Source organism: Oncorhynchus masou, unplaced genomic scaffold (assembly GCF_036934945.1).
Source record: "Oncorhynchus masou masou isolate Uvic2021 unplaced genomic scaffold, UVic_Omas_1.1 unplaced_scaffold_531, whole genome shotgun sequence".
Taxonomy (NCBI): Eukaryota; Metazoa; Chordata; class Actinopteri; order Salmoniformes; family Salmonidae; genus Oncorhynchus; species Oncorhynchus masou.
In genome coordinates, this window is record NW_027011718.1 from 278,328 (window position 1) to 292,806 (window position 14,479).

At 46.4% G+C, this 14,479-nt stretch overlaps 1 protein-coding gene across 1 annotated transcript in view; it reads right to left on the minus strand.

Annotated features, from left to right (window-relative positions):
• Positions 1–14,479, minus strand: part of LOC135535912 (protein tweety homolog 3-like) — a 95,938-nt gene that overhangs the window by 5,069 nt on the left and 76,390 nt on the right. Inside the window, 6 exon segments of the mRNA XM_064962312.1 lie at positions 4,142–4,217; positions 7,827–8,009; positions 11,640–11,776; positions 13,617–13,709; positions 13,846–13,938; positions 14,057–14,112. Of these exon segments, the coding sequence (XP_064818384.1) occupies positions 4,142–4,217; positions 7,827–8,009; positions 11,640–11,776; positions 13,617–13,709; positions 13,846–13,938; positions 14,057–14,112 (638 nt within the window).

The window sequence follows — 14,479 nt, forward strand, 5'->3', positions numbered from 1 at the left end:
GGGAGGGGAGAGAGAGAGGGAGAGGGAGGGGAAGAGAGAGAGAGAGGGAGGGGAAGAGAGAGAGAGAGCGAGGGGAAGAGAGAGAGAGAGGGAGGGGAAGAGAGAGAGAGAGGTAAGAGAGAGAGAGAGGGAGGGGAAGAGAGAGAGAGAGGGAGGGGAAGAGAGAGAGAGGGAGGGGAAGAGAGAGAGAGAGAGAGAGAGAGGGAGAGAGAGAGAGAGAGAGAGAGGGAGGGGAAGAGAGAGAGAGAGAGAGGGAGGGGAAGAGAGAGAGAGAGTGAGGGGAAGAGAGAGAGAGAGGGAGGGGAAGAGAGAGAGAGAGGGAGGGGAAGAGAGAGAGAGGGGAAGAGAGAGAGAGAGAGAGGGAGAGAGAGAGAGAGAGAGGGGGAGAGAGGGAGGGGAAGAGAGAGAGAGAGAGGGAGGGGAAGAGAGAGAGAGAGAGAGGGAGGGGAAGAGAGAGAGAGAGAGGGAGGGGAAGAGAGAGAGAGAGGGAGGGGAAGAGAGAGAGAGGGAGGGGAAGAGAGAGAGAGAGGGAGGGGAAGAGAGAGAGAGAGGGAGGGGAAGAGAGAGAGAGAGAGGGAGGGGAAGAGAGAGAGAGAGGGAGGGGAAGAGAGAGAGAGGGAGGGGAAGAGAGAGAGAGAGAGAGAGAGAGAGAGAGGGAGAGAGAGAGAGAGAGGGAGGGGAAAGAGAGAGAGGGAGGGGAAGAGAGAGAGAGAGGGAGGGGAAGAGAGAGAGAGAGGGAGGGGAGAGAGAGAGGAGGGAGGGGAAGAGAGAGAGAGGGAGGGGAAGAGAGAGAGAGAGGGAGGGGGGAGAGAGAGAGAGGGAGGGGAAGAGAGAGAGAGAGAGAGAGGGAGGGGAAGAGAGAGAGAGGGAGGGGAGAAGAGAGAGGGAGGGAGGGGAAGAGAGAGAGAGAGAGGGAGGGGAAGAGAGAGAGAGAGGGAGGGGAAGAGAGAGAGAGGGAGGGGAAGAGAGAGAGAGGGAGGGGAAGAGAGAGAGGGAGGGAGGGGAAGAGAGAGAGAGAGGGAGGGGAAGAGAGAGAGAGAGGGAGGGGAAGAGAGAGAGAGAGGGAGGGGAAGAGAGAGAGGGAGGGAGGGGAAGAGAGAGAGAGAGAAAGAAAAGGAAATAACAAAAAAGAAATATTGCGTAGCCATCAACACTGCCCAAATCTGAAGAGTATGTATACTAGTGTACTTCAAAAGGGGAAGTGAGTAGGGAAGAGTATGTATACTAGTGTACTTCAAAAGGGGAAGTGAGTAGGGACGAGTATGTATACTAGTGCACTTCAAAAGGGGAAGTGAGTAGGGACGAGTATGTATACTAGTGCACTTCAAAAGGGGAAGTGAGTAGGGACGAGTATGTATACTAGTGTACTTCAAAAGGGGAAGTGAGTAGGGATTAGTGTGTATACTAGTGTACTTCAAAAGGGGGAGGGAGTAGGGATTAGTATGTATACTAGTGTACTTCAAAAGGGGGAGGGAGTAGGGAAGGGTATGTAGAGATATGCTGCCTACAAGTGTCCAGAGACAGAGAGAGACAGAGAGTAGAGGACAGGGTGAGGGGGTTGGTAGAGTGAAACACTATGGTAAACAAGCAACACACACCAACACACACACACTTCACTAGTCATTTGGACAGCCTGAGGTAGTGGATTAAAAACAACAGTTGTCACTACAGAGATTGATTAGGATTAGGATTGTAGTCCTGCAGGGTTTTGACAGGCGCCAGCACTCAACTCTAGATTATTATTAGACAGGAAATAGTATCAAATATTGAATTGATCAATTGTATTAGTGCTCTAATTCTGATGTAGAAGGTTAGGTTAGCCTGATATTAGTCAGTGGTCTTAGTGAGGGAGCACTGTAGCGCTGGGTTTCCCAGTTTCCCCATCTCTACTGTGGAAACTAGTGCTTGGTGAGCCATGAGGCACAAAATGGCCGCCGTGCATTCACCAAACCGAGGTGGTGTCCACTGCTGGACGGTGGTGGTGGATGACATGACGTCATAGAGTTGGATAGAGGGCACATATTTGCTTCTAAACCAGCCTTTGTGTGACCTCTATCCACCTCTATGGGTGGCTTTCAGCAGTTGGCCCTGTGAATCAGGGATGTAATTCATTCCTCCGATTCTGTTTGTCGAAATGCTTTCTGACACGGAAGCAAACGGAACGAAACTGGGAGGGGACCTACCTGAATTTGTCCCGATAGAAAACTCACTTTGTTTTTTGCTGCTTTGCTTCCGTTCGGGTTCATAAAATGGTAAACGGTTTCCTTAATGAACACAGCCCAGGTGAAGAACTAAACTAAATGGTTTCCTTAAGGAACACAGCCCAGGTGAAGAACTAAACTAAACGGTTTCCTTAATGAACACAGCCCAGGTGAAGAACTAAACTAAACGGTTTCCTTAATGAACACAGCCCAGGTGAAGAACTAAACTAAACGGTTTCCTTAATGAACACAGCCCAGGTGAAGAACTAGTAGTGATGTTTAGTGATGACAGGGGGACAGGGGAACACATACATAGGTTACATGCATCTAGAGGACGTGTACACACAGACACACTATGGGGACAGGACTAAAGGAGCGTTGCCTGTGGTTTTCTAGGGGGGGACACGAATTAAGGACGGGCATGGACAGGAAGTCACTCCGGGTGACTTCAAGGTGAAACGCCTTCGGAAACAACCAGCTTTAACCAATGGCTGTACTGGAAAGACAGTTTCGCCCATTCCACAAAACCCAGCGTCAGACACCAAGAGTCTCAAAACAAAGAGCACATGTCAACACCCATTTGTTTTCCTATGAAGAGGTATGAAGATATAAGAGAGCTCTTCAAGGGTTAACTGGGCCAAACCCAGTCTCTATACTTCCTTATTGAGACCTGATGATGCAGCGGTGAAGTCAAGGAGAGGTACAATAGGTCAAGTCTTGTACCACCAAATGGTTAGCACCACTGGCCCAGTCTTCTACTACCAAATGGTTAGCACCACTGGCCCAGTCTTGTACTACCAAATGTTTAGCACCACTGGCCCAATCTTGTACTACCAAATGGTTAGCACCACTGGCCCAGTCTTGTACTACCAAATGGTTAGCACCACTGGCCCAGTTTTGTACTACCAAATGGTTAGCACCACTGGCCCAGTCTTGTACTACCAAATGGTTAGCACCACTGGCCCAGTTGGATGGAATGAATAGCCCTTAGCTTGAAACTTCACCTCTGTTTTCTCCTCTTACAGAGATCTCGTGGGCACATGTGCTTCAAATAATTGCCCACGTCCCAAATGGCACCTTATTCCCTACATAGTGCACTGCTTTTGACCAGGGCCCTATGGCACCCTATTCCCTATATAGTGCACTGCTTTTGACCAGGGCCCTATTCCCTATATAGTGCACTGCTTTTGACCAGGGCCCTATTCCCTATATAGTGCACTGCTTTTGACCAGGGCCCTATTCCCTATATAGTGCACTGCTTTTGACCAGGGCCCTATTCCCTATATAGTGCACTGCTTTTGACCAGGGCCCTATTCCCTATATAGTGCACTGCTTTTGACTAGGGCCCTATTCCCTATATAGTGCACTGCTTTTGACCAGGTCCCTATTCCCTATATAGTGCACTGCTTTTGACCAGGGCCCTATTCCCTATATAGTGCACTGCTTTTGACCAGGGCCCTATTCCCTATATAGTGCACTGCTTTTGACCAGGGCCCTATGGCACCTTATTCCCTATATAGTGCACTGCTTTTGACCAGGGCCCTATGGCACCCTATTCCCTATATAGTGCACTGCTTTAGACCAGGGCCCTATGGCACCCTATTCCCTATATAGTGCACTACTTTAGACCAGGACCCATAGGGAATAGGGTTCCATTTTACATGCAAAATAGACTAACCAGAGTTTACATCAGAATTAGAGACTGACAAAATGTCTTGTTTTTCATCTGTGATCTGTCAGACTAAACACCTGTTTTGAATACAATCTATTACATTTTAAAAAGCCAGGCTGCCAAAATGACCTTTGCGATGGTATTTCGACACTCGAAGGTAAAACACCTTCAGGGTTCGGAGGGGGCATACTGTAGCAGAGTGTGTACTAGAAAGTGTGCACTTACAAAGGGTGGAGGGGATAGTGTGTACTAGAAAGTGTGCACTTACAGAGGGTGGAGGGGATTCCCTGCCAATCAGAGGCGTGTTCTCACACCTGGGGGTCTGAAAGTTTGCGTTCTGGGTCCTGCGTCACAAACGAGAGGTTACTGAGGTCACTTCCTGGTTATTGTGGTCACTTCCTGGTTTCTGTTGTCACTTCCTGCACTACAGTCCTCCCTACAACACTAGATTGCGTCCCAATGATCTCTCCTTTCTCCCGAAGTGTGCACTTGTTCACTTCCCTTCATGTATATGACTGGAATACGGAAACTCCATCTAGTATTCTAGTATCCATGCCAACATCAATCAAATGCTTTTTTCCAATGGTGTGGAGTGGTGAATGAGTGCACACTTCAAGAGGAAGGAGAGACCATTGGGACTTAGCCTCAGACCCTCAGTATGTGGTCGGCGTCCACAACAACAGCACCTTGTCTGCTATATTATTGTCCTGGCGCTGGATGTTGACTTGCTAACGGGTTGGGCCAGTAACCAATAGGTTGATGTGCCCTTTGAGCAAAGCACTGAACCCTCGTTTGCTCCTGGGGTGCCATACGACTCTGGCCGACCATGTAAAACAACACATTTCCCTGCACCTATCCGGTGCACGTGATCATCTTCTTCTTTTTTTTTTAAATACATCATGTATTGTTTTGTATCAGTGGTATACTTAATTGAATAAATTAATGCATAACTTAAACTTACGTTGACTAGTTGAAAGGTATGCAGGCCTAGTACATGACTAGTTGAAAAGGTATGCAGGCCTATTACATGACTAGTTGAAAAGGTACGCAGGCCTGTTACGGTGACTAGTTGAAAAGGTATGCAGGCCTATTACTTGACTAGTTGAAAAGGTATGCAGGCCTATTACGGTGACTAGTTGAAAAGGTATGCAGGTCTATTACGTTGACTAGTGAAAAGGTATGCAGGCCTGTTACGGTGACTAGTTGAAAAGGTATGCAGGTCTATTACGTTGACTAGTTGAAAGGTATGCAGGTCTATTACGTTGACTAGTTGAAAAGCTATGCAGGCCTATTACATTGACTAGTTGAAAGGTATGCAGGCCTGTTACTTGACTAGTTGAAAAGGTACGCAGGCCTGTTACTTGACTAGTTGAAAAGGTACGCAGGCCTATTACTTGACTAGTTGAAAAGGTATGCAGGCCTGTTACTTGACTAGTTGAAAAGGTACGCAGGCCTATTACTTGACTAGTTGAAAAGGTATGCAGGCCTGTTACTTGACTAGTTGAAAAGGTATGCAGGCCTGTTACGGTGACTAGTTGAAAAGGTATGCAGGCCTGTTACGGTGACTAGTTGAAAAGCTATGCATGCCTGTTACGTTGACTAGTTGAAAAGGTATGCAGGCCTGTTACGGTGACTAGTTGAAAAGCTATGCATGCCTGTTACGTTGACTAGTTGAAAGGTATGCAGGTCTATTACGTTGACTAGTTGAAAGGTATGCAGGTCTATTACGTTGACTAGTTGAAAAGCTATGCAGGCCTATTACATTGACTAGTTGAAAGGTATGCAGGCCTGTTACTTGACTAGTTGAAAAGGTACGCAGGCCTGTTACTTGACTAGTTGAAAGGTACGCAGGCCTGTTACTTGACTAGTGAAAAGGTATGCAGGCCTGTTACTTGACTAGTGAAAAGGTATGCAGGCCTGTTACTTGACTAGTGAAAAGGTATGCAGGCCTGTTACTTGACTAGTGAAAAGGTATGCAGGCCTGTTACTTGACTAGTTGAAAAGGTATGCAGGCCTGTTACGTTGACTAGTGAAAAGGTATGCAGGTCTATTACGTTGACTAGTTGAAAGGTATGCAGGCCTGTTACTTGACTAGTGAAAAGGTATGCAGGCCTGTTACTTGACTAGTGAAAAGGTATGCAGGCCTGTTACTTGACTAGTTGAAAAGGTATGCATGCCTGTTACGTTGACTAGTTGAAAAGGTATGCAGGCCTGTTACGGTGACTAGTTGAAAAGCTATGCATGCCTGTTACGTTGACTAGTTGAAAGGTATGCAGGTCTATTACGTTGACTAGTTGAAAGGTATGCAGGTCTATTACGTTGACTAGTTGAAAAGCTATGCAGGCCTATTACATTGACTAGTTGAAAGGTACGCAGGCCTGTTACTTGACTAGTTGAAAAGCTATGCAGGCCTGTTACTTGACTAGTTGAGGCCTGTTACTTGACTAGTGAAAAGGTATGCAGGCCTGTTACTTGACTAGTGAAAAGGTATGCAGGCCTGTTACTTGACTAGTGAAAAGGTATGCAGGCCTGTTACTTGACTAGTGAAAAGGTATGCAGGCCTGTTACTTGACTAGTTGAAAAGGTATGCAGGCCTGTTACGTTGACTAGTGAAAAGGTATGCAGGTCTATTACGTTGACTAGTTGAAAGGTATGCAGGCCTGTTACTTGACTAGTGAAAAGGTATGCAGGCCTGTTACTTGACTAGTGAAAAGGTATGCAGGCCTGTTACGGTGACTAGTTGAAAAGGTACGCAGGCCTATTACTTGACTAGTTGAAAGGTATGCAGGTCTATTACGTTGACTAGTTGAAAAGGTATGCAGGTTACGTTGACTAGTGAAAAGGTATGCAGGCCTGTTACGGTGACTAGTTGAAAAGGTACGCAGGCCTATTACTTGACTAGTTGAAAGGTATGCAGGTCTATTACGTTGACTAGTTGAAAAGGTATGCAGGTTACGTTGACTAGTGAAAAGGTATGCAGGCCTGTTACTTGACTAGTTGAAAGGTATGCAGGTCTATTACGTTGACTAGTTGAAAGGTATGCAGGCCTGTTACATGAACTGAAGTGCGTTATTGAAGAGGACGAGGAGGAGAAACATATACTGCAGTCATCATGTGTGTAGATGAAGGGTGCAAAACCTTGTAAGGCCACAGCGTTAAACCATGCAGATTGATATGAGTTTCACCTTATGGAAACACTACTGGGTGTCATCATGCTGACCATGATCTGTAACATGGTCCTTATCAGTGACACGAAGACATAGGGACTCTCTACTGAATAAAACAAACTCAGGCTACTTTATATACGTTTGTGAGTGTATCTGTCTTCAATGTGGCAGCCTGGTGGTTAAATATTACAATAGTAGCAACGTTTTGTCTGAGTCCATGCAGGCTCAAATGATCAGTGACGGGACTAGATAGCATGTGCTAGCTAGTGACTGGCAGGCAATGGGTTCCCGCTAGCGGCTAGCAGGCTAACTCACACCCTTTAGCTGTGGCTTTACGGTAGGCCGATACCAGTCAATGTCAGTGGCTAATTGGTTACAGGCAATAGTTAACTTGTATGGCAGGCAGGCAATGTGTAAAAGCTAACTCCGATATGGCTAGCAGGCTTACTCACATGTAGCCTAATGTATATCACTGAGCAGGCAGTGTAGCTTCATTTGGGTAACTGATAGCTAACTGATAGCAGGCAGTGTTTTGTTTATGCTAGCAGGCTAACTCACGAGCTAGCGATAATGTTTGGCAGGCAATGACGATCGCGTGGCTAACTTGAGCTTGTATAGCAGGCAGTGTGTCGATTCTGCTAGCGGTGCTAACTGACATGTGGCCAGCAGGCTAACTCACACACGAGCTACAATAATGTATGGCAGGCAATGGAAATCGCGTGGCTAGCTTGTGTAGCAGGCAGTGTGTTGTTTCAGCTAGCGGCTACCGGTGGGGTGCTAACTCACATGTACTCAGTGACAGGGGCATTGCTGACAGTGTGGGCCGTAGCAGGGATGCTAGCTTCGCTGCCGTAGCTGCTACCACAGCTGTAGAGGCTGGGCATGTGCACGCGGTACAGGTTATCATGAGGACCCGCCCCCCGATTGCCTTGGGCAGCAGATTCGTCTTCTCCATCCTCATCATCCGTCCTTCATTGGCCAGGGCCAAGGGGAGGGGCCGGGCCAAGGGGAGGGGCCGGGCGAGGGGAGGGGCCGGGCGAGGGGAAGGAGGGGTGAGGGGAGACAGACAGTGAGAGTGAGAACAGAGGAGAGAGGAGCTGATAGAGGGTCAACTCAGACTCATAGGATCCCTCAACCCACAGATCTAGGATCAGCTTCCCACAAACCCGACCTTTTACCATTAAATGAGGAAAATTAAAAACTGACCCAAGATCAGGGACTAGGTGCCAAGTCCACACTAAACCACCTAATTCCCTTGTATTGGTATTGGTGCAACGGAGAGATGCCAGGCAAGAATAACCCCAAAACACCCCCACCACCATCAACCCCCAGGCACCACCCCACCACAAAGCACAGGTGCACACGAGGTTCACAGAACACTGTCTAGGGGTCAAAGATCAGGAGTCAGATTTGTTCCATTTCAGCCAATTGTAGAAGGAACCAGAGATATCGTGCAGCTTTCAGCAACATCCTCACCGTCATCAGTAGCAGCTTTGTCTCAGCAGCAGAGGGATACAGCAAGAGGACAGGAGAGAAGCTTAGAGCTTATTTAGAAAGGAATCGTCGGAATCGATTCCGCTGAACGGCAGGCAATGACTGACTCCCCATAATGAGCATTCATTTCAAGCCATTTGATTCATTCATTTCAAGCCATTTGATTCATTTGTTTCAAGCCATTTGATTCATTCATTTCAATCACACTTCAGGAGGAAGTGTGGCGGCAGGTAGCCTAGTGGTTAGAGCCTTGGGCCAGTAAAGCGAAAGGTTGCTGGATCGAATCCCCGAGCTGACAAGGTAAAAATTTGTCGTTCTGCCCCACAGTTCCTTGACCGTCGTTGTAAATAAGAATTTGTTCTTAACTGACTTGCCTAGTTAAATAAAGGTTCAATTTTAAAAAAGCCATTTGATTAATTTTTTTCAAGCCATTTGATTCATTCATTTCAGGTTATTTGCATCTGAAATATTGAGTGCACCATAAAAATTTAAATTCATACAAAATGTTACAAAGAAAACTAAAATCAGGTCAAAATGGCCGCTGGTGGTGAACCATTTTCTGCTGTGACATACGATTAAAAATTAAAAAAACAATCGTCAGCGAAAAATAATGAAATAATCAGATAGGACGTGTGCTTATTGGGAAGGTAGTGCCGTGCAGGTCGACTACACAGGGTATAAAACACGTTTGTAGAACTTTAGATTGTCCGTAGATTGCACGGGCAGTGAAGAGACAAGCACTGGTTCGCCGAGAGGCTTCAACTGTTATCTCTTCACACCACCAGGGGGCAGCAGTGCTATTTCAGATTAGGTTCTAATGCTGCCACACTCGCATATAAAGCTGCCCAAAACTCATCCACACACACAGAGCCCAAAAGCAGGACTGTTCCTACACGAAGCACTCTGCCAAGGCCTCTCTTCTCGATGATAGAAACACAGGAGGAGGTCGACGAGGGGACACAGAATCTGGGGCGGTTCTGCCCCTGAACAGGCAGTTAACCCACTGTTCCTCGGCCGTCATTGAAAATAAGAATTTGTTCTTAACTGACTTGCCTAGTTAAAAAAAGGTTAAATAAATAAAAATCTCTGTCGCTACAGAGATGTCAATTGAGAAGTCAATGTATTTAGTACAAAATATATTACGCCATGGGCCAAAAGCGTCAATGACCCTTATTAATCTATATATATGATCCGTGTTCCCATCAACTGTTACTGAGGATTCCATCGTCCCATTCCGAGTCACGGGTTTTTACAAATCAGAACATTGGTAGGAGAAAGGAGGACGAGGAAGAGGAGAAGAAACAGAAGGAGGGATGAGGGGGGACAGAAAATAATGGTGTTGACCCAATTAGAAGATGTGATATAAAACTGAGAGACGGGCGCATACAGACAGACGGACAGACAGACGGACAGACAGACAGACAGACGGACGGACAGACAGACAGACAGACAGACAGACAGACAGACAGACAGACAGACAGACAGACAGACAGACAGACAGACAGACAGACAGACAGACAGACAGACAGACAGACAGACAGACAGACAGACAGACAGACAGACAGACAGACAGACAGACAGACAGACAGACAGACAGACAGACAGACAGACAGACAGACAGACAGACAGACAGACAGACAGACAGACAGACAGACAGACAGACAGACAGACAGACAGACAGACAGACAGACAGACAGACAGACAGACAGACAGACAGACAGACAGACAGACGAGAGAGTCTGATAGACAGACAGACAGATGCACTATACTAAACATGAAGGCTGTGTACAGTAGTAGTAGCAGTAGTAGTAGTAGTAGTATTAGTAGCAGTAGTAGCATGAGGAGTAGTAGTATTAGTAGTATTAGTAGCAGTAATAGCATGAGGAGTAGTAGTAGTAGTAACAGCAGTAGTATTAGTAGCAGTAGTAGCATGAGGAGTAGTAGTAGAAGCAGTAGCATGAGGAGTAGTAGTAGTAGTAGTAGTAGTAGTAGTATTAGTAGCAGTAGTAGCATGAGGAGTAGTAGTATTAGTAGTATTAGTAGCAGTAATAGCATGAGGAGTAGTAGTAGTAGTAACAGCAGTAGTATTAGTAGCAGTAGTAGCATGAGGAGTAGTAGTAGCAGCAGTAGCATGAGGAGTAGTAGTAGTAGTAGTAGTAGTATTAGTAGCAGTAGTAGCATGAGGAGTAGTAGTATTAGTAGTATTAGTAGCAGTAATAGCATGAGGAGTAGTAGTATTAGTAGCAGCAGTAGTATTAGTAGCAGCAGTAGTATTAGTGGCAGCAGTAGTAGTAGTAGCAGCAGTAGCATGAGGAGTAGTAGTAGTAGTAGTATTAGTAGCAGTAGTAGTATTAGTAGCAGCAGTAGTATTAGTAGCAGTAGTAGTATTAGTAGCAGCAGTAGTAGTAGTAGCAGTAGTAGTAGTATTAGTAGCAGTAGCATGAGGAGTAGTAGTATTAGTAGTAGTAGTAGTATTAGTAGTAGTAGTAGCAGCAGTAGCATGATGAGTAGTAGTAGCAGTAGCAGTAGTAGTAAGATCTGATCAATGTCTTAGCAGGGAATAGGCCAGATGTGTGTGTTCAAGTGTGTGTTCAGGTGTGTGTTAAGGTGGTGTGTGTTCAGGTGTGTGTTAAGGTGGTGTATGTGTTCAGGTGTGTGTTCAGGTGTTGTATGTGTTCAGGTGTGTGTTAAGGTGTTGTATGTGTTCAGGTGTGTGTTAAGGGGTTGTATGTGTTCAGGTGTGTGTTAAGGTGTTGTATGTGTTCAGGTGTGTGTTAAGGTGTTGTATGTGTTCAGGTGTGTGTTAAGGGGTTGTATGTGTTCAGGTGTGTGTTAAGGTGGTGTATGTGTTCAGGTGTGTGTTAAGGTGGTGTATGTGTTCAGGTGTGTGTTAAGGTGTTGTATGTGTTCAGGTGTGTGTTAAGGTGTTGTATGTGTTCAGGTGTGTGTGTTCAGGTGTTTGTGTTGTGTGTGTTCAGGTGTGTTACCTCTTGCTCTGCCAGGTGTGTGTTCAGGTGTGTGTTCAGGTGTTTGTGTTGTGTGTGTTCAGGTGTGTGTTAAGGTGTTTGTGTTGTGTGTGTTCAGGTGTATGTTCAGGTGTGTTACCTCTTGCTCTGCCAGGTGTGTGGCACACTGCAGACGATGGAGGAGAACATGAGGGCTGTGACGAAGGAGAACAGCACCAGGTAGATCAGCCCCTCCACTCCATCATAACACAACCCTGTTAGAGCCTGGACATAGTCCTGGAACACAACAATATAACACCACCCTGTTAGAGCCTGGACATAGTCCTGGAACACAACAATATAACACCACCCTGTTAGAGCCTGGACATAGTCCTGGAACACAACAATATAACACCACCCTGTTAGAGCCTGGACATAGTCCTGGAACACAACAATATAACACCACCCTGTTAGAGCCTGGATATAGTCCTGGAACACAATATAACACCACCCTGTTAGAGCCTGGACAGAGTCCTGGAACACAATATAACACCACCCTGTTAGAGCCTGGACAGAGTCCTGGAACACAATATAACACCACCCTGTTAGAGCCTGGACAGAGTCCTGGAACACAATATAACACCACCCTGTTAGAGCCTGGACATAGTCCTGGAACACAATATAACACCACCCTGTTAGAGCATGGACATAGTCCTGGAACACAATATAACACCACCCTGTTAGAGCCTGGACAGAGTCCTGGAACACAATATAACACCACCCTGTTAGAGCCTGGACAGAGTCCTGGAACACAATATAACACCACCCTGTTAGAGCCTGGACATAGTCCTGGAACACAACAATATAACACCACCCTGTTAGAGCCTGGACATAGTCCTGGAACACAACAATATAACACCACCCCAGAGAAGAGAAGAGAAGAGAAGAAGAAGGGAGGAGAGGATAAGAGAAGAAGGGAGGAGAGGATAAGAGATGAGAAGAAGAGAGGATAAGAGAAGAGAAGAAGAGAGGAGGATAAGAGAAGAAGAGAGGAGGATAAGAGAAGAAGAGAGGAGGATAAGAGAAGAAGAGAGGAGGATAAGAGAAGAAGAGAGGAGAGGATAAGAGAAGAAGAGAGGAGAGGATAAGAGAAGAAATGAGGAGAGGATAAGAGAAGAAGAGAGAGGATAAGTGAAGAAGAGAGGAGGATAAGAGAAGAAGAGAGGAGGATAAGAGAAGAAGAGAGGAGGATAAGAGAAGAAGAGAGGAGAGGATAAGAGAAGAAGAGAGGAGAGGATAAGAGAAGAAGAGAGGAGAGGATAAGAGAAGAAGAGATGAAGAGAGGATAAGTGAAGAGATGAAGAGAGGATAAGTGAAGAGATGAAGAGAGGATAAGAGAAGAAGGGAGTAGAGGATAAGAGAAGAGATGAAGAGAGGATAAGAGAAGAAGTGAGGAGAGGATAAGAGAAGAGGGAAGAGGATAAGAGATGAAGAGGGAGAGAGAAGCGGGAGTGAGTCATTGTCATATTGAGGGTTGTTGTCAGTTGTTTGATTTGAGGAAAGAGACAGCCTGGTGGTTTGAGATCTCCCTGGTAACAACTCTTACTAGTCACGACGACACCGTTTGAAAACGGTTGAATCAAGGTGTAAAGGAGGTGGGATTTAACAAGTTTTTTCTTTCTGGACTTCAAAAAGAGGAAAGTCACTTACATTATCATGAAGGGTGAGAGGAGAGAGACAGACAGGCAGATAGAGAGAGACAGAGAGAGAGAGAGACAGAGAGAGAGAGAGAGACAGAGAGAGAGAGAGCGAGACAGAGAGAGAGAGCGAGACAGAGAGAGAGAGCGAGACAGAGAGAGAGAGCGAGACAGAGAGCGAGACAGAGAGACAGCGAGAGACAGCGAGAGAGACAGAGACAGCGAGAGAGAGAGACAGCGAGAGAGAGAGAGACAGCGAGAGAGAGACAGAGGGAGAGAGAGCGAGAGAGAGTGAGTGAGAGAGAGCGAGAGAGAGCGAGAGAGAGTAGCTACCCCACCTATAAATAATGAACAGTTGAACAGGGGGAGGGACGAAGATTGTTTTATTTATTTGAAGGAGAGGAGCTCATCCCCTCACACACACACACACTGTATCTCACCATGTGCAGGCTGCGACAGTCGACCAGAGCGGTGAGTTGATGAAGGCCAACCTCCGTAGAGTTCAACACAGTCTGAATCTGTTCCAGAGTCCCCTAGAGATCCACAGCAGAGGTTACACTCACAGACACACACACACACACACACACACGCATGAACACCCGCACAGGCACACACACACTTTCAAGCACAAAAACAAACACACATGAACATCAGCACACACTCCCCTACCTTGGTGGTGGGGTAATCCCGTATAGCTGACTGTAGGAGTTCTGCCACGTCATCTTGCATCTCAACCAGGGCCTTGTGACTGCCAGACAGCTTCTGCACACACACACACACGCACACGCACACGCACGCGCGCACACGCACAGGACTTCAGTGAAGGGCAGGACTTCAGGACTTCCTGATTAGAATGTGTGTGGAGGAGGCGGAGTCATACATGCTGGAAAGGATTTGATTGGCCACTGCTGCACCTCAGGTAATACTGCAGGATATCTGGAGAGAAACAGACACATGTTGACGTCAATAATGTATTTATTTACCCCCTTTTGCTGAATCAGGTAGATCCATTCAAATGGAAGAAGTCCTTATTTACAACAAGAAGACACAGTGTATACTATGGAGATAATAGAGTAGGGTAATGAGGAGAAACACAGTCAATATATACGAACAACTAAACAATGACAGACAGACAGACAGACAGACAGACAGACAGACAGACAGACAGACAGACAGACAGACAGACATAATCTCTACCCGGCACAGCCAGAAGAGGACTGGCCACCCCACATAGCCTGGTTCCTCTCTAGGTTTCTTCCTAGGTTTTGGCTTTTCTAGGGAGTTTTTCCTAGCCACTGTGCTT